We start from the raw sequence: 19410 nt of genomic DNA on the forward strand, positions 1-19410 counted from the left end.
CACAGGGGTGAGGGCACGGCACTGCCTGGGGCCCCATTCTCCCAACCAGGCATCAGGCTGACCCCGCTGTGCTCACACACTCTTTCTTCAGAGATGGTCCAGCCTTTGGGGAGACTGCAGTTTCCTTCCCTTACTGGATTCCAAACCCCTGTCTTCTCCCTCTGATAAGGCCAAAAACCAGCCATGAGGAAACTTCTGGAGATGCCTGATGTCATCCTGGAAATCCTCCCACTGACCCCAAGAAGCAGGAGCTATCATTGTCCCCATTTCACAGATGAAGATATTGAGGCCCAGGGAAGTTAAATATCCAGCCAAAGCCTGACTCCAAAGCTCACGCTCTTACCCACAACTTGCTAACCCGGAGAAGAACAAAAAGGTGGTTTTAACGTGCACGCAAGGTCTGTGAGGAAGGAAAATGAACTCCCAGGGCTGGCAGTGTGGACACATTTGCAAAGAAAAGGGTTACGCAGAGTTCATGTGTCTGTTGGAAATGCTCATAAATTGGCCACAGGACCTGCCCAAGGAAGACAGGGCCATGGGCCCTCAGTGACCCCCGGGAGAGGGCTGTGGCTAGGCGGGAGCCTTGGAGAAGAACGTGCGATGTCATCAAGAGCTCAGGGCAGAGCCTGGCCCACCCCGTCCCTCTGTGACCCCTGGAGCCCCTGCGATGAAGGGAGTGGGGACCCTGGCAATTGAAGGGTGCTGTGCAACACCCAGCCCTCACCCTCACCCAGGCTTGGAGGAGAAACCCAGCAGGACTGCACAGAGCTTCAGCGGGGAGAGGAAAGTGGGCCGAGCTTCCAGGAGCAGAGAGGAGTGTTTGCCCAGGCCCCATGCCTGCCCCGCGGCTCCTCTACTGACCACGGCGGAGGTGCCCGAGGACCTCTGAGGAAGGGTGGCCCCGGGGGCCCTCGGCTGCAGTGCTGGGCTCCGTAGTGACAGCAGGGGCACCGCCCTCCCTGCCAGCACCGCCATGCACGCTCCCCCATCCACGTGAGAGGAAATGCCCAGCCACGGAGGAGAGGACGCGAGACAGAGGACAGACAGACAGAGCCCTGGGCCCGGCCTTCCCTCACCTGGAGGAGCCTGTTGGAGCCCCTGGCATATTTGAATTACGTTGTTTCCAAATTGAGGAAAATGGGTGGAACAAAGTAGCTGATTTTTCCAAGTTAGTCCCACAAAGCCCCATTGGTAATCTGTGGGTTTCTCTCACCCTCTCCAGCCACAATGTGGGAAGCTGAGGCAGCTACCGTCAGGGGTGGCAGGCCCGATCCTGGACGTAGGGGTGCGCCACACACTGTACTTCAGTTACCAAGCCATCCGTACACCTCTCCTCTCCTTCCCTGTGAGGCCGGCTGCAGCGTCTGCGCCTTTGTCTAGATTAGAAAGATCGTGGCTAGAAGACTGGACAACCAGAGTCGGGGGGGTGGTCCACCATCCCGGCTGCTGGTAGAATGGCCTGCGAGAGACCCGTCGCCAGGCCACGAAGGGTGGGTGGCCAGAGCCTATGGCCTGTGCGTGGGGCAGGGTGGATCCACGTTGGAAGGCTGCCCCCCACCCGCCACGGCCCCACCGTTCCCTCCGTCACTCCAGGGCTCCAGGCAGTGCCCCGTGCCAACTGCAAAATGAGAAGATCTGATCATGGAGGCAGCGGCGGGGGAGACGAGGGAGTGCAGAGGCCGTCCTCATCCCAGACAAGCCAACTCCCAAACACGGGGGCCTGGAGGCTCCAGGAAGTTCTGGTCATCTGGCAGAACCTTGGGCACCGGCTGCCCCCCACTCCTATGTGTCAGCGTCACAGACCCCCACGTGACAAGGCTGCGTGGCCCGGCCCGGCCCTGTGCCCCCTCCCTCCAAGGCTGCTTCCTGACGCTGCTGACCCAGCAGCCCCCCAAACCTCTGCTGGAGGCTCCTGACAGGGGTGGAGCCGTTGTCTATGGCGGGTGCCGCTCCCCAGCGGCCTCGAGGCAGATGCTTCTCAGTGGGTTCCTGTTCAGAGAGGGGATTCCAGGGAGCACGGAGGCCCAGCCCCCAGACAGTCCCACCACCGTCAGGGGTGGAGTCCCGCCGGCCTCCTTCAGCCCCCCGCAGCTCTCTGATAAGTGTCTGTGTGCACCGCCCTCTGGGGCCCTGCGCTCCCTCTTCCAGTCTTGAACTCAGCCTCTGGACAGAGCTCCCCAGACCCGTTACTCCTCTGTGGCTGAGAGCACAGGGCTCCTGCTCAGTGTCTGGCAACCAGCCCTGGGGCCTCCAGCCACTCTCAGCAGATCCCTCTCCTCTCCACAGGGGACCCCCAAGGAGCCTGGAAAGCAGCAGTGCCGCAGCCTCTATCACAGGGGGGCTGGATGCCCTGCGTCCCATGTGGGTCCCCATGGAACCCAGTGCTTGTCAGTCGCACAGGCACCAGCGTGTCCCCTGGACCCCCCTCCCGGGCTCAGACTCTGGGCAAGAGGGGCATCAACCCGCAGGGCAGCCATTTGGTCCTGTCACTCGGGCCACCAGTGCCACGGGCTCCGGCTGCCCACAGCCCTCCCCACTGGGTGATCCCCCGGCTCCCGGGGGCAGCCACGGTGCATGTGTTTTTTGGCATGTGAGTCCTGACGTCCCAGCTCAGCTCTCCGCTCGGTTTGTGCCCCCCTGAGGACTCGTGGGTCACAGTTGGAGGCAGCAGTGGCTGGGCCATGGGAGAAGGTGAGCAGCCGACCTCGGGCCCATCAGTCTTGCCCAGACCAGGCCCAGCGTGTCCTCCACAGAGCACGAGGGGCATGTGCCGGAAAGGCCGGGCGGCACGTGCTAGAGCAGGGGCCCAGGCGGCCATCAAACAAGGAAGCCTTGGAGCGGGAGGGCCGGGGGGAAGGGTTGACCAGATGGCCTCAGAAGCCCGGGCTGCTCATTTCTGTGATGCCAAGTAGATCCCAGATGATCTGCTTGTACACTTGGTGAGGCCCCACAGATGGAAGTGCCGCCCAACAGCAGAAGGCTGTGGGCTGTCGAGTGGCTCGATGGCGTTACATGTCCCGGATGGGCGTGCAGCATCTGGGGACCCCTGCTCTGACTTGGCGTTTCGCGGTGCCTTTCCCTCAGATTCCTGGCTGCCCCCCGGTCCCCTGGTCACCGGGAGGGCAGCACGGGACCTGCCACCACCTGTTCTCTCCCCAGCAGTGTGTGCATCCCAGAGACCAGGGCTTACCCCGGGACACTGTTGCTCTGTGGGGGCTCTCAGTGTCAGTCATGTCGGAAGGCGTCTCAGGGGATGGGTATTTTCCAGCCTCCTTCACCTAAAATGTCCACGGGGACTTGAGATGCCGTCCAGTTCAATCCTCTTGTTTTACAGAAGAGGAGGCTGAGGGCGCGCGAGTCCACGGCTGCCAGCTGGTGCATGGCAGGGCTGGGCAACCAGGCCCCCAAGACCCCCGCCCAGTGCCTGGTCCCCCAGGACCCTGCCTCCCCTCTGCACCCCCACTGCCAGCCACAGGTGCACCCGAGGGACCGTCACGAGACTCTCGGAGCCCCCGGCCTCTTCGGAAGTGAGGGGTCAGGGCCCAGAGGCCATCTCCCCACCGGGGCCGCACCCAGCCCCGGGCAGGAAATGGGGCGCCCAGCCCACGGCTCCTGAGACTCCCAGCATTCCAGGCGTTTCTTCTCCTGGCGTCACCCCCATGTCGGTGTTACCTCTGCTTCGTCTTCTCTGTTTCCTTCCAGGTCCAGCTGTAGGGAGCGGCTGCCCGGGCCTTAGAAGCTCTTGCCATGGTTTTGTATTTCTGTAGACACCAGATATAAACACATTTATATATTTGTGTCCCTCGCCCGCTCCCCCCAGTTCACAAGCCCGATGCACACGCTACACGCAGGCCACTCTGACCTCTGACCCCGTGTTCCATGTGGCAGGAGGGCCCCGCCCCGGGTCATGGCTGCTGGCTGTCTGTGGCGGAAGTCCTTGGTTGTCCTCCCCTGTCCCTCCTCCCCGGCTCTAACCATCTGTCCATCTACTTGTCTCGTCTTCGGTTTCAAAGCTAATGTCATGAAGGGCTTCCTTTCCATGCCCAAAAGGAAACAATATGTTTGGGGAAAGAGGTGGGGCTGGAGTGGGGCCTCCAGGACAGCTTGGGGGCCCCAGGCTCGGGAGCCATCAAACCAAGTCCCCGGATTGGCTCTGATCGCCACCGACTGGGGGCCCCCCGGGTGCCCTGGAGACACTCCCGGCTGCCGCGGGGCGGAGCCGTATTGTTTCCCTTTGAGGCCAGTCCTGGTGCTGTCTCCATCCACAGCTCATGCTTTTTGATTTGCATCCTTTTTTTGCATGGACATGCCGAGTAGTGATAAGCAGGGTTTTCTGTTCTCTGGGGCGTCTCGGGTCGGACTCTTCTCTTTCAGATCCCGTGTGAGGTCGTTAGGTTCAGGCGTGTCCATTGCCATGTCCTTTGAGTCCTAAAGCCCAGGGCGTGTCCGAGGTGTGCAGGGAGAGCCGACCCTGTGAGCAGGCGGCGCCGTGGCCGCGGGAGCCGGCAGGGGAGGACACCCTGGTCTCTGTGCCTAGGTCCACGCGGGACGGCGGCCAGGGCTGCCGGGAGAAACTGGAGCTGGTGCTGTCGAACCTGCAGGCAGACGTCCTGGAGCTGCTGCTGGAGTTTGTCTACACGGGCTCCCTGGTCATCGACTCGGCCAACGCCAAGACGCTGCTGGAGGCGGCCAGCAAGTTCCAGTTCCACACCTTCTGCAAAGTCTGCGTGTCCTTTCTCGGTGAGCCTGGGGGTCACATGTGTGGCTTGATGCAGGGGGAGTAAGGGGGGAAGGGGTTGTGTGTGTGCAGATGTGTGAAAAATTCCAGCCCAGCCGGGATGAGGCGGCAGGGCTGTGCGTGCACACAAACCATTTTAGACTGTGGCTGGACTTGGCAAAGGTGTCTTAAGACGGTAATTCTGGTCACTGTTTCACACAAAGGCCTTTGCTCAGTGGCGCAGAGGACCCAGCAGGCAGGAGGTTGCACAGAGAGGTGGGCCCAGCGTCACGCACAAACGGGGCCGAGAAGGCCAGGCTGATGGTCTGCACGGGGGACACCCCATGCCCTGGCCTCCTGGGCCTGCTCTCTAAACCCTGAACAAACCAGCCACACACATTTTTTCCCCTGAACTTATTTAATATCTGGTCCACCCCCAATGGATGGATGGGAGGAGCAGCTGAACTGCCCCTCGCACCCCCAGACATGCTGTCCAGGATGGGAGCCAGTGTCAGGAGCTTCCAGGAGGCCCCAATGCAAGCGTCACTCTGACTTTGTAATTCCGCGCTGCCCAGCCTGGTAGGAGCAGGGAGAGGAAGGGGTAGAGAGCAGAGTCACGGGGAACCTGTGGCCTGGGGGTGGGGTGCAGAGAGAGAAAACTAGGGCTGCGCCTCGGAAGGGGAGCAGGTTAACAAAAGGCAGGTAGGGGGCCTTAGATGGGGCCCTGGGGTGCTGGGCCCTCTGGGAGTTAGGCTCATGGCAGCCGACCCAGCCACGTGGAGGCAGGACAACAACTGGCCCAAGCTTCAGGAGAGCTGGCCCGAGGGACTGCAGATTATAGAGGGTCGGGTTGGGCCAGGCGGGGTGGAGCTACTTCGGCAGGACTTGAAGGAGTGAGAGGAGTCTGTGACACCAGACGTACCTGGCACAATTACGGAAGATGCCGTGAGCCTCCCTGTGACCTTTGGCCTCCAGGCCCCCTGCAGAGCAGAGCCAGAGAGGGGCTCCAGGCCGCCCCCCCAAACTCCCGCCCTCCTGGTCTTGGTCCTGCTGTGAGAACTGACAGGAGGTGGGGGGCCCAGGCAGAACCCCCAGAGCTGGGTCTGCGGGGGCCCAGGAAGGGGGCCAGGCAAGGGGAAGAGGTGCTAGTCCCCCACCCAGGGCCTCTTGGTGGGTGACACCGCGCTGTCCCCGCAGAGAAGCAGCTGACGGCCAGCAACTGCCTGGGGGTGCTGGCCATGGCCGAGGCCATGCAGTGCAGCGAGCTCTACCACATGGCTAAGGCGTTCGCGCTGCAGATCTTCCCCGAGGTGGCGGCCCAGGAGGAGATCCTCAGCATCTCCAAGGATGACTTCATCGCCTACGTCTCCAACGACAGCCTCAACACCAAGGCCGAGGAGCTGGTGTACGAGACCGTCATCAAGTGGATCAAGAAGGACCCCGCGGCCCGCGCACAGGTAGGGGCTGCCCCGCCCCCTGCCAGGTGGGGGGTTGAGAGCGAGGAGAGAGGAAAGGGGGTGCTGCCTGGTCTGATGGGCAGTGGGGTATGGGGTCCCGTGGCCCCCGGAGGCTGGGGCTGCTGTCTGTGGGTGGCGGAGGGTGAAGGGGGGGATTTAAGATGAGAAATCACACAGCTCCTAAAGGGTTTCCCATCCAGAAGGAGAGCCCAAGCTGGGTGGGCAGCACTGGGGCCCTGTGAGGAGGCGGGGTATGTCTGAGCTGGTGGCTCTCTGTGCTCCTGGGAGCCCCAACCCAGCAGGAGGAGTCCCCCTTCCATCCTCTGGTTCTTGGGAGGCTGGAGAGCACCTGGATCAAATGGAAACTGTGCTGGAGACAGTGAGGACCTGGCTGGGAGGAAGAGGGCCAGAAGGAGCGGGGGCCGCTGAGCAGCAGGTGGAAGGGCCTCGCTGCCCCGGGAGCGAGCAGAGGGACCGGGGTGGGGGGGGGCTGGGGCAGGGGCTGGGACCGTAGCATTGGGGAGATGCAGGCTGCAGAGAGAGCTCCCCACCCTTGACCCTGTTAGTGAGCCCAGGGAAATGGGGTGCTCTCAGTGGCCCGGGGGAAGCAGCTGGGTTTCTTCCCAAAGGGAGCTAGTCACAGTAACCCCGACAATCCGCTCCAGCCCCCCATTGGCCTCTTTCCAATATCGTGAGTCACCTACCGGCACCTCCAGTGTGTTGTCCCCAAGCCCCCATAATTCACACAGCCCCAAACCTACACCTCTTCCAGTTCCTGACTTCAGTTCCACCCATTACCCAAGACAAATGGGCACCCACTTCTTTCCACCTCCCCACTCTACTTTCCTCTCCCCCAGCTCGGGCCTCCCAAGTCTCACTGGGATCCCTGCAGCCCTCTCCTAAGGGCTGGCTGGCCTCGGTCTTGCCCCCTCCAAATCCATTTTCCACCCTGCAGCCTGAGTGATCTTCCTAAAGAGTAAATTGGATCATGTAATTTCTCTGTTTTAAACCCCTCATTAGTTCCCTCATCAACTCTGCAGGATAAACTCCAAGACCCTTAGCCAGCCTGACAGCATGCACGCCAGAGCCTGGCCTCTGCTGACCCCTCCAGTCTTGTCTCTCCCTGTCTGCTACCCAGCTCCCCCTGCAGCAGAAACCTTTGGCATCCAGTGAGAACAAACGCCATGAAATCCCCCACATCCTCTTTCTCTCCCTGCTGCCTTGGCATGTGCTTTGGACAGCTGCCGCTGTCTCCACCTCCAGCGCAGCAGAGATCTCCCAGTCCCTCAACACCCAGCTCAAGTGTCACCTGCCCCCTGAGACTCTGGCTTCCTCAGTAGACTCCTCCTTTGGGCCCCACTATTGTCTTAGATGCAATAGATTCCCCCCCTTAAACTCATACCCCCAGAGCGGAGACAGGGTCTTACTTGTCTTTCCATCCCAATGACGTGCTTAATGCATGGACCACAGTGGTCACCGATTATTCGTCACATGAGACTAAAGAGCTTGCCAGGCAGGAGGGGAGATTCAGATCTATCCATGAGAAGGCTTGACTGAAGGGTGGGAGGGTGCGGGTGTCAGTTAGAGGCATCAGGACGGCCCTGAAGAGGCTCCTTGGTGCAGGGGAGGCCCCGCCTGATGGCCGTTGACTACAAACTTGACGGTTGCCTTGTCCTCGAAGCTTTCCTGAGTCCCCCCACCCATCCCCGAGTTCCCCTTTAAAACCTCCAAGAGGCTCTGAATGTCTCTTGTGGCAGCTCTATGTCGTGACACATGCGCCTCTTCAGAGCCGGGGTCCCCCTCCTTTCAGCACCCCACCCCCGGCAGCACTGCCTGGCATGACGCAGCCACCCAAGGCTGGGGAAGCTGAAGGAAGGAGCCACACTCCAGGACCCCCGCCCCTAACTCACGCCTCTGACCAACCCAAGCCCCACTGTGTCTAGTCAGAGGGGATGAGTGGGGTTTCCACACTCCCAAGCCAAATCCAGACTGGAACTACCCATCTGTGCAGACCCTCACCTCTCCTCTCTTCCTTCCCAGTATCCCAAAGGGTGGTGGCTCCATCCATAAAATCTCCAAAGACTCTAAAGCGTCCCCCTTGCCCTGCAGTACGCCGCCGAGCTCCTGGCCGTCGTCCGCCTGCCCTTCATCCACCCCAGCTACCTGCTCAACGTGGTTGACAACGAGGAGCTCATCAAGTCCTCCGAGGCCTGCCGGGACCTGGTCAACGAGGCCAAGCGCTACCACATGCTGCCCCACGCGCGCCAGGAGATGCAGACGCCCCGGACCCGGCCCCGCCTCTCGGCAGGTAGAGGGACGGCGCCCCCAGCCCCCGAGCGCAGGCGCCTGGAGGTCAGCCCGACTCTGCGGGGCCCCCGAGAGGGGTGGGTCCCACGGCGCCCGTCCGTGTCCCCGCAGGTGTGGCCGAGGTCATCGTGTTGGTGGGGGGCCGGCAGATGGTGGGGATGAGCCAGCGCTCGCTGGTGGCCGTCACCTGCTGGAACCCACAGAGCAACAAGTGGTACCCCCTGGCCTCGCTGCCCTTCTACGACCGCGAGTTCTTCAGCGTCGTGAGCGCCGGGGACAACATCTACCTCTCAGGTGAGGCGCCCAGGGCCGGGCTGGGCACGGGGCACGGGCTTCCCCAAGGGGCCTCCCCGCCCGCGTCAGGGAAGGCCGGGCCCGAGGGCGGCTCGCGGGTGGGGCCCCGGATGCCCGGCGGGGCCGCCCTCGCCCCGCCCCGCCCCGCTCTCGCCCCGCCCTCGCTCCCGCCCCGCCCCGCCCCGCTCTCGCCCCGCCCCTCGCCTCCCGCCCCCGCCCGCCCTCGCCCCGCCCCGCTCTCGCCCCGCCCTCGCTCCCGCCCGCTCTCGCCCCCCGCCCCGCTCCCGCCCCGCCCGCCCTCACCCCGCCCCGCCCCGACCCCACTCTCGCCCTGCCCTCGCTCCCCGCCCCGCTCTCGCCCGCCCTCGCTCCCGCCCGCTCTCGCCCCGCCCGCTCCCGCCCCGCTCTCGCCCCCGCCCTCGCTCCCGCCCGCTCTCGCCCCGCCCTCGCTCCCGCCCGCTCTCGCCCCGCCCTCGCTCCCGCCCGCTCTCGCCCCGCGCTCTCTCCCGCCCGCTCTCGCCCCGCCCTCGCTCCCGCCCACCCCCCGCTCCCGCCCCCGCCCTCGCTCCCGCCCCGCCCCCGCCCCGCCCGCTCTCGCCCCGCCCTCGCTCCCGCCCGCTCTCGCCCCGCCCCCGCTCCCCGCCCGCTCTCGCCCGCCCTCGCTCCCGCCCGCTCTCGCCCCGCCCTCGCTCCCGCCCGCTCTCGCCCCGCCCTCGCTCCCGCCCACCCCGCTCCCGCCCCGCCCTCGCTCCCGCCCCGCCCCCGCCCCGCCCCGCTCTCGCCCCGCCCTCGCTCCCACCCGCTCTCGCCCCGCCCCCGCTCCCGCCCGCTCTCGCCCCGCCCTCGCTCCCGCCCGCTCTCGCCCCGCCCTCGCTCCCGCCCCGCTCTCGCCCCGCCCTCGCTCCCCGCCCGCTCTCGCCCCCGCCCTCGCTCCCGCCCACCCCCCGCTCCGCCCCGCCCTCGCTCCCGCCCCGCCCCCGCCCCGCCCGCTCTCGCCCCGCCCTCGCTCCCACCCGCTCTCGCCCCGCCCCCGCTCCCGCCCGCTCTCGCCCCGCCCTCGCTCCCGCCCGCTCTCGCCCCGCCCTCGCTCCCGCCCGCTCTCGCCCCGCCCTCGCTCCCGCCCGCTCTCGCCCCGCCCTCACTCCCGCCCGCTCTCGCCCCGCCCTCACTCCCCGCCCGCTCTCGCCCCGCCCTCACTCCCGCCCGCTCTCGCCCCGCCCTCACTCCCGCCCGCTCTCGCCCCGCCCCCGCGTACAGGTGGGATGGAGTCGGGGGTGACGCTGGCTGACGTCTGGTGCTACATGTCCCTGCTCGACAACTGGAACCTCGTCTCCAGGATGACGGTCCCCCGATGTCGGCACAGCAGCCTCGTCTATGACGGGAAGATTTACACCCTCGGGGGACTCAGCGTGGCCGGCAACGTGGACCACGTGGAGAGGTGATGAGGCCACGGGCCCAGCGGGGGCCTCGGCCCACAGTCACCGAAGCTAAACTCATATGGGTCCATTCAAAGGGAGGGGGCCGTGGGATGGCGAGGTAGAAGCAGGAAGGACTGTCCCAGGGACCTGCCCATTTAGGCATCAGACAAGCTAGGGACTAAAGTTCCATCCATGTAAAGGCACAGGGTGTGCCTGGCGAGACTAACCAGGCAGCTAGAGAGGACTTACTGGGACCAGAAGTGCTGGCCTTAATTCCAGAGACAAAGCTGGAACCCATGGCCAAAATGCCAGTAGTAGGCGGCACTCCTTGTCCGGGAGAAGCCAGAGGTGGCACACCAGGGTCCCCCCTTCTCCCTCCACCTCACACCTTCCAGGACATCTGTCCGCACCATGGGGAAGGGTCACTGCACACAAACTGAGCAATTGGGGGTGGGGGAAAGGGCAGCCAGGTCTGGCCAGCCTTCTAGAACTCTCCAGAGGAAAATGGAAGCCAACAGGCTGGGGCACCTTGTGGGTGAGCCTGCTCCCCTCTCCCCTGTTTAAAACTGACCTCTGTGGTGTAGAGAACGGGGTAGGCCCAGAGGCGAAGTGGGCCTCTCCAGGTAGAAATCCAGATTCCTTTTTCCGGAGCCAGGTAGAAGCTGCAAGAAGCTCAGGAAGCAGCATGAGTCCTCAGGGAGTGGCGGAGGCCTCGGCGCCATCCTGCCTTTAGAGAAACCAGTGCCCAGAGAGCGGCAGTTTAGGCCATCCTGGCCCCAGGTTACCACCCCAGAGGTGCCTGCAGAGTCACGGAGCCTTTCCTCCCGTGGCTTCCCGCATTCACCCCGCCACCTGGTCCTCGGAGCCAGTTCCCAGGTGACACATGTCATACCTGAAGCTGCACACACCCCTCCATTTGTATTTCCCCCCTCAGTGGCTAATTGGACACTTGACAAATGTTACAGTGAAAACGGTTTCCGAACGAGACAGGATGTGAATGTTGACGGTGGGCTTTTAACTCCCCCAAGTGGAGCCCAGAGGCGGCTGGCAGACAGCGTTTAATTGTCATGTTGGTTGGGAGCTAATGGGGATCCCCGTGTGATTATGAGGATGCTAATACCGATGTTGAACCTGCCCATCCCTGCTGCTCACAGCCTGCAGCCTGACCCAGCACACGGCCCTCCGTGCCCCAGAGCCTTCCAGAAGCACCTACTTCCAGTCATTTGTCATCCAATAATGAACACATAAGAAAAGAGACATTCCTAGGTAGGAGGAAACTGGGCTAGCTCTGTCATCCTGTCCTGCTTTTGTCAGCTAGTTTTAATCTCCTAAGAGGCTGAGGATGCGTTTTGCAAACCTAGGCTTGTTGGTAAATACTGGGATTTGTTCATGGAGCAGAGAGCACCCACTCGGAGGTGGCAACAAGCTCCCCTGGCCTCTGGCCCTGGGGCCGGTCCCCAAAGCACCTTCCCTGGAGGCCAAGGCCTTGGGCTGCAACTGAGAAAGTTCACCCTGGGACTCCATGGACAGGAAGTGGCCGGATGACAGGGTGCCCTTTGTCAGCCTACCAGGGTCAGATGTCCTTGCAGGAATAAAGGACCTGGGTGGGGTGCCCGCCAAGGGGGCAGAGGCTGCCAAGGGAGAGGCTGTTGTTGCTTGCCCTCTGCTTCCCCAGGAGCATGGCCGGGGCCCCCTTGGGCAAGTCCATTTCTGTGCCACACGGTGGCAGTGACTGGAATTCAGGGTGACAGGAAGGGCAGGGTAACAGGGACAAACACGCTAGCGCTTGGTTCCCCAGGAGGCACTGATGTTACAAATCCCTGGTCCATTGATAATGAATGAGATATATGGTACGTTACAATGATATTACATTACAGTTTTACAGGAATAGAGCAGGATTATGTAATTATAGATTAAAACAACAGAACCATAGACAAACCTGCACTTTATCATTATATAAATAACCGGGGCTGATATTTTCCAGTGATACATTGCAGTCACTGTGCTTGCTGGATAAATGATGGGCGGGCGCCTGGCTCGGCAGGGTCATTTGCATGTTATTAGCATCACCCTCCCCAGGGAAGCTGACAGCTCAGAGGGCCTGGGGCTCAGCATCAGCCACTGACATAGGGGCTCGCGGCGCGTTTGGCAGAGGGGCCCGCGCCAGGCGACCCGACCACTCCCGGGCACTAGTGGGAGCTTCAGACCTAGAGCTGGGGCGCCGGGGCCAGGAAAGAGCCAAGAGCCTGGCTGCGCCTGAAGGAGACCTCCTGGGCCCCGGGTCCCCCGCTCTCTAGTGCACCCCACTTCTCTTCTCCGCACTCAGCTGCTCCTCCCTGGCTCGCCTGGAGCCCGTATCCCATCACTCCACCCACTTGCTTCTCTCCGCTGTCCTGGGCCGCCATCTGCCACATCTGGTCAAGCCACTCTCTGTGTCCTGCCGACTCTTCACCTTCTCCTTGCCTCCCCCGGGCACTGGATGCTGATTGAGAAAATCACAGATTCCGGGCCCCCCCGCCTGCTGGGTCCTCATGCCACCTGGCCACCTTTGTCAGCAGCGCTCCGCTCCCGGGAGCAGGCCTTCCTCACCTCTGCCCCGCGCCTCTAGGCTCCTGTCCTGCTCCTCCACGACTCTGGCTCCTCTTCACAGAGAAGATGGGGGCCATCAGCCAGGCACCCCAGGACTTCCTGCCGTCCCCCCTGCGGATGCCCCTGCAGCCACACTGCCTGCCCTTCCCCACTCTGCCCTGGACTGGATTTGCACCCACCTCCCCGGGCCCTTAACCCTTCCTTGTCCAGCTGAGCCTCTGCCTATCCGCATCTGAGCCCGAGTAAACTTTCCCACCCACACTTAAAACAAAACCCGTGGTATGCTGGCTTTTGAGAGCCACTTGTTAAATCCTCGACCAGCCAGTTGTAAAACACGGCCGTTATTAAAAATTAAATGTTATAACCTTATAAATTATCTTTTAAAAAAGCAATGCATACTCAAAACTTACATAATTATTTCACTGCATTTTTCTGCTGTCTATGCTCTTGAGTTGTGTATGTCCATGGTGTCCGTCCCTGGTGGAAATTCTGTATAAAGGTGTGCTACTGCACCTCTCTTCCCAACTCCACTTGCGGCTATGTCACTTTGAAACAGACCATGGTGGGAGAATTTACAGCACAGAAATCAGCAAATGCTACAAACCAGGGTTTTCTTTTTCCTGGAGAGCTGGTTGTTAAATATTTTACCAGCACACCAGGGACAAAACCTCTCCCTGCACCCCTTATTCATTTCCAGGTCCCACCTTCTCTGTCCCCTCACAGCTAATTTCTTCCCAGAGGAGTCCCCACCAGCCAGCTCCAGGCCCTTGCCTTCCCTTCTGCTGAAGGGGCCCTGACAAGACCTCCAGTCCCTGGTGGATTTCTTGACCTCACACATCCTCCTGGCTTGATGTGCTCCTGGCTTCTGGTATACAATCACTCCTCAAGGGGCTCCCCTCAGCTCCCCCTTTAAATGCCAGTGTTTCCGCCGAGTTTGTCCTCCTCCTTATTCTTGTCTGCTGCTCTCCCTAGTGAGCTCATTACCTCCCCATCTCCAGTTTCCTTCTGTGCTGATGAGCCCAATGCGGCTATTCCTTCCAGACCCACTACCCAGCTGCCTGCCTGCCAGACATCCCATTTGCTCCCATGGAGACTGTAAACTCACCGAGAATGAAACTGAACTCCGTCATCCTCCCCAAAGCTCCCCCAGCCCACGCTTCCTCCTTCAGCCCATCTCCAACAGTGTCCCCTCCACCCAGCACCTAAGGAATGCCCGAGTCCCGCCTCCACCTCCCCTCTGTCCCCGTGGCCTCACTCGCCGACAATCCTGGGCCAAACCACCATCCCTCTTCACCAGGCTTCCTGGAACGGCTTCTCTGTGTCCTACCTCCCCATTCCGGTCCATTCCCCATACCGGAGCCCACAGCGATCTCTCTAGAGCCCAGATTTCATCAGGTTACTTCCTTGCTGCCCTGGAGGTGGAGTCCAGGTCCCTTCCTGGGCACACCTGGCCCCATGTGATCTGGCACCCGCCATGCCCATCCCCCACCATTCTCAGCCTCCCTAAATTGGCCCCAAACACCACCTTGGCACACGTCTCTCTCACCCACGATGCCCTTCTATGCTGGCGAGTGGCTCAGCTCAGGCCTCGGCTCCTCCTCGGGTTTCTCGCCTTCACACTGTGTGGATGTCTTTTGTGCCTCCCCACTGGGCCTTAAGCTGCCTGGGGGCAGGAAGAGTGTTTGTTCTCCCCCGTTCCTCCAGTTCCAGCACAGAGCCTGAGCGTGTAGGAAGTGCTCGTGCAGGGCTGCTGGACGGATGGGTGGGGGTGAGCCGGAGAGAGCAGGCTGAAGAGGCCCTGAAGATGGGGAGCACCATGGGAACAAAAGTGTGGAGACAAGAATCTATGGCAGAAAAGAACCCCCTCGAGGCCCAGGCGGGAGGCCAAGAGAGCTAGTCTGGGTCAGATTACAGGAGCCTTAAGGGGCTCCCCTGAGGGGCCCCAACTCTGAGGGAGGCTCCGCTGGGGATGCCGCAGGCAGGAGGCAGAGGGCAGTGCTCCCCAAGGGTGTGCTGCCCTCGGCCGTGCCCCCTGCCCCGCACGAGGCCCTCCTCTGACCCAGAGCTCTTTTCCTCCCCTCGTTCAGGTACGACACCATCACCAACCAGTGGGAGGCAGTGGCCCCTCTGCCAAAGGCCGTGCACTCGGCGGCAGCCACCGTGTGTGGCGGCAAGATCTACGTGTTCGGCGGGGTGAATGAGGCCGGCCGGGCCGCGGGCGTCCTCCAGTCTTACGTCCCGCAGACCAACACGTGGAGCTTCATTGAGTCCCCGATGATCGGTGAGAACCAGTGGTCGCCTCCCACGGGGCCAGGGTGGAACCCCTGCCTCACTGTCTTGCTCACGGTCAATACCCCGAGCCCAGAAGCCAGGCTGAGCCCGACAGCTCTGCAGCCCCACGACAGCTCTGCAGCCCCAGGCCTCGGGGTGCAGCTGGAGAGCCCGCTCCCTGGAGGACAGGCGAGCTCCTGGCCCCACACCGGGGCCTTGGGCCAATCAGTGTCTTACTGGATCCCCGCTCTGAAGGGCCCACCGGGAAAGAAAAGGGGGGGGAAGGCAAGAAGGAGATGGCCTCTGACCAGCCTGCTCTGCTTTCCTCGCAGACAACAAGTATGCACCCGCCGTCACCCTCAATGGCTTCGTTTTCATCCTGGGTGGGGCCTATGCCCGAGCCACCACCATCTACGACCCCGAGAAAGGGAGCATCAAGGCCGGACCCAACATGAACCACTCCCGCCAGTTCTGCAGGTGAGGGGCTGCACACTCGGCCGGGGGCGGGTGGGGGGAGGGAGAAGCACCCTGCAACCAAAGCCCCACATCCAGCCCCGCATCCCACCCCAATTCCCGGGCCTGGGGCAGTGCCCACCCCTCCAGCCCCAGGCAGTGGGCATCGGTGCCAGAGCAGAACGCGAAGCACCCAGGACAGCCAGGCCTGGTGCTGTCCCTGGGCAGCCTCGTCCAGAAGCCTGGCCCTGCGGCTCCAGCTGAGCCCGTCTCTAAGCTGGAAACAAAGTGTCTCCTGGAGGCACCAGGCCCAGGACCCCTGAGGTCACACGTCCTCGTGGTGAGAGGTGAGGGTGACACTGTGAGGTCAGCTCTGCCTTGGGACCACCTGCCCCACCACAGAAGAAGGAAGCGCTAGGCCAAAACCCCACTCTCAGCATTTCCAGAGCAGAACCTTCTGGAAGCAGCTTGGGCCTATGCAGCTCCTCGGTGCGTGAATGGCATTAAGTGCTTCTGGAGTGCCCACTGTTTGTTCATGCACACTCATAGCCGGAGCCAGGAAAGGCACACTGTACTGCTAACTTGTCATGAGACATGCACAAATTGCTTCTCCTCCCTGGGCAAGTTCTTCTGTCTATAAAACAGGTGGTTGGACCAGATCCTTGCTAAATTCCTGTTACCATTAAGAGCCTACAGTTCTCCATCCTTCCTTTTGGGTGACGTGCTCTAAATGTGGGCAGCTTCCAGGGCCGAAGTCTGACTATATTGTCCACTGATAAAGACAGCCGGACTGAGCATCACTCAGATGGGGCGTCCGAGACAACAAGTGGATGGGGGGGGGGGGTTGAGTGCTAAAGGAGAGATGTAAACTGGATCTTGCAAGAGAATCAAGGAAAAGCTATGCCACAAAGGGAGAAATTTGAGGGGCCGGGGGCCATGGGGCTGAAGAGAGGGTTGGAGCAGGTTCTGTTCGAGGCTCGTAATTGCAGAAATGGATGGACTCTTTCTTGACCCTATATGTTGAGTCTTGGGGGTTGAATAAGAGAGAAATCAGGACCAAGAACATCCATCTGGCAGGCAGTGTGATGGGGAAGCTGGAATTCATTAAGGGAATAAGATCAGAGCAAGAGGCTGAGCTTGCCCAACTGAAAAACTGATGGAGGCAACAGAACTGAGCCAGAGAGTGTCACACAGGGAAGGCATCTGGGGGCAGCCAGCAGTGACCCTGCAGAGAGCACCTGTGGCCCTTGCCATCACAGATGGGCAGTGGCACCGGGACACTCAACAGGAAGGTCTGACTCTGAACCCCTTAGCAGGGGCGGAATTCCCATCCAGCAGCTGGGAATTATGATTTAGTTCCCCCTTACCCTGCCTCCTGTCACTTCCCAGAGTTTCTTGTGAGTTGTGATCCCAACTGTAGGAAAACTCTGTGCAACAAAATAAGATGCTCAACAAGGATGCAGGGAACTGGGCCGAGGCCTGTGCGCAGAGGCAGCTCATCTCCCGGCCGTCCCTCACCAGTCCACAGGTTGGGGTGCCTAGGAGACATCGGTGTCTCCGGTAGCCTGGAGAGTAGCAGAGCCGCTGTCCTAAGTGGCTGGGGGAAAGGCGCTTTGCTTCTGTCAGCTCAGGTGGAGCGCAAAGAAGAGCAGTGAGATCATGCACCATCTTTGCAAAAGTGTCCAGCAGCCTGCCACGGACCCGGTGTCGAGGATCTGGGTGCAGGTATGAATCGGGGTGCAGCTGCCTAACTCTCTTCCCACTTTCTCTCCCACAGTGCCGTGGTGCTCGATGGCAAGATTTACGCCACTGGGGGTATCGTCAGCAGCGAGGGGCCTGCCCTGGGCAACATGGAAGCCTATGAGCCTGCCACCAACTCCTGGACCCTCTTACCCCACATGCCCTGCCCCGTGTTCAGACACGGCTGCGTGGTGATCAAGAAGTACATTCAGAGTGGCTGATGCCAACAGGAGGCCCGCAACCAGACTGGTGAGGACACCGCCACCCGCAAGGATAATTTTTCAGCAACACTCATCAGGGCCAACCAAACGCAATCAAGGAACTCAGCGCACTAAACATTTTGATTATTTTCTACATTGAATGTAGAAAACCATCCTCGCCTCCGGGTGAGTCGGGGGCGCACGCTGCAGGCAGCAAGCAGGACCCATAAAGCCTTCCCCGGCAGGGCTGCCGGCCCCCACCCGAGGCCTTGCTCTGAGTGGAGGCGCTCGCTCTGCCTGGTGCAAGAGTTTCACATATTTTTCAGCTGGGAGAGGGAAGCTGTTTTTTTCCCTCCTGCAGAGCAAGCTCAATTCGTAAACAGCTGGAGCTTAGTTATCCTATGACGATGTTGGACATCAGGCTCTCTTTGGAGGACGATCAGAGTGTCCTTATCACTTTGATTCCTCTGTTTGTTTTTTACTGGTCCACGCTTTCCGTGGCGGAGAGAAGACGATGGACGACACTGGGCGGCGGGAGGCCCAGGCGGCTGCAGGTCTCCCCTGGCACCGTGCTGCGGGGTGGCCGTGGGGACGGCCACGGGGACAGCTGGGGAGAGCTGTCTGTCCTTCACAGGTTTTTCTACCATGTTTTTGCTGGAGAAGGACAAGGTGATTGTGCTAGCTTTCTCTTGTCCTATATGAATTATTTAGATTTCCAAGGCATTTTCTTGATAAACAAAAAGCTATTTTTAAGTACGGTGAGAAGGAGGAGGTCACTAGAGGGATAGCGATGTGGGAATTCCCAGCACTCTCTGTTGGTAGTGCCAGAGTGGGGCATTTGCTCTAGTTTTTCTAAGTGCAGAGTAGAGGATCTCTCCTGGCGGGGCAAACACCCCATTTTATTTTTAGAAAAAGTAACCCCCAGACAGCCCCCTCAAAGCTGTGCCTCATGGAGGCAGTGTCCAAGAAAGATTCTGTTCTAGAAGGAATCCAGTTCTGGCTCCTGGCTCCACGCGGCTCCCTCCATGAGGTGCAGCTGGGGACCCAGGCCAGGTGGGGCGGGGGCGGGAGGGAGGGAGAACAGAGGCCTGCCAAGCACAGGAGACTATTTTTGATATTTATAGCTATATATTAAGGCACCTGCCGTAAGAACTCTCAGGATGCCGACAGCCTTCTCAGATGAGCTGTGACGACCGAGGCCTCGGGGGCAGGAGCAGAATCACTGTTCTTGTAGCATATCAGCCTGAGGAAGGGGAAGCCAGGGGGAGGTCACACGTGGCTCACAAGAGAGAGGCTTTCCTGCTAGTCCTCAGACCCTCAAACCTTACGTAGCGACCAGGTTCCACTCCAGGGCAGGAAGAATGCAGCCGCCACGCTGTTTCGTTGAACTTGGTACCAAATACACATTTACCATTTTTATATCTCGGAAGTCAACGTGCTGTCATTGCACGAGGAGACCATTTATAAGGAGAGAAGGACAGGACATGCTTTCCATCCTTCGGCATTTGGTGACACGACGTTCCAATTCCAACGTCGGGCATCGACTTCTGGCGCTACAAGTGCGGCTCCCACTTGGACAAGATACCGAGCTTCGTTATGCAGTTTTTAAATATTATTTATTATTTTAAAAAGTAATAAGCACAAAACTACATACATTGTATGTCCTTGAAAGTATTTATGTCAAACAGGGTGCAAGTGTGAACCCGAGGACTGGAGCACAACGTTCTAGCTGCCCGGGGCAGGGCTGGTGTCCACGTCGCTGTGCGTCTGCCTCCAAAGGAGGTGTCGGTGGCCCGCAGGACTCAGCCCGGATGGCAGTGAAATGCCGTTTCTCTCCTCATCTATCACACTGGAGCAAAACTGGCTGTTTCTGTGAATGATATAAAACAGGGTTCTCTGTAATGGCATTGTACATAGTATATGTTTATTGTTAAGTTCTTGTTATATTATAATAAATATATTTA

The 19410-nt window shown here is 60.6% G+C and overlaps 1 protein-coding gene and 1 long non-coding RNA gene across 5 annotated transcripts in view; one reads left to right on the top strand and one right to left on the bottom strand.

The window, feature by feature from the left end:
* The window catches only part of KLHL29 (kelch like family member 29), a 319053-nt gene extending 300554 nt beyond the window's left edge, over positions 1–18499 (top strand). For all 3 annotated transcript variants that reach the window (XM_037812592.1, XM_037812594.1, XM_037812593.1), the window contains 8 exons: positions 4538–4740; positions 5915–6174; positions 8284–8482; positions 8593–8775; positions 10033–10213; positions 14870–15063; positions 15386–15530; positions 17284–18499. In XM_037812592.1, the coding sequence (XP_037668520.1) occupies positions 4538–4740; positions 5915–6174; positions 8284–8482; positions 8593–8775; positions 10033–10213; positions 14870–15063; positions 15386–15530; positions 17284–17467 (1549 nt within the window). In that variant the 3' untranslated portion in view covers positions 17468–18499. The remainder of the gene's footprint in view (positions 1–4537; positions 4741–5914; positions 6175–8283; positions 8483–8592; positions 8776–10032; positions 10214–14869; positions 15064–15385; positions 15531–17283) is intronic.
* Positions 5132–8862, bottom strand: LOC119516314. Of its 2 annotated transcripts, none has more exons than XR_005213275.1 (4): positions 8769–8862; positions 8338–8671; positions 5640–6117; positions 5132–5293 (listed from the first exon to the last, which is right to left on the bottom strand). It is a non-coding gene; the product is annotated as an uncharacterized LOC119516314 (long non-coding RNA). The 2 variants fall into 2 exon arrangements; XR_005213274.1 differs by having other exon boundaries at positions 5132–5349.
* Positions 18500–19410: the final 911 nt, after the last annotated feature.

This window comes from Choloepus didactylus, chromosome 20, assembly GCF_015220235.1.
Source record: "Choloepus didactylus isolate mChoDid1 chromosome 20, mChoDid1.pri, whole genome shotgun sequence".
Classification (NCBI taxonomy): Eukaryota; Metazoa; Chordata; class Mammalia; order Pilosa; family Megalonychidae; genus Choloepus; species Choloepus didactylus.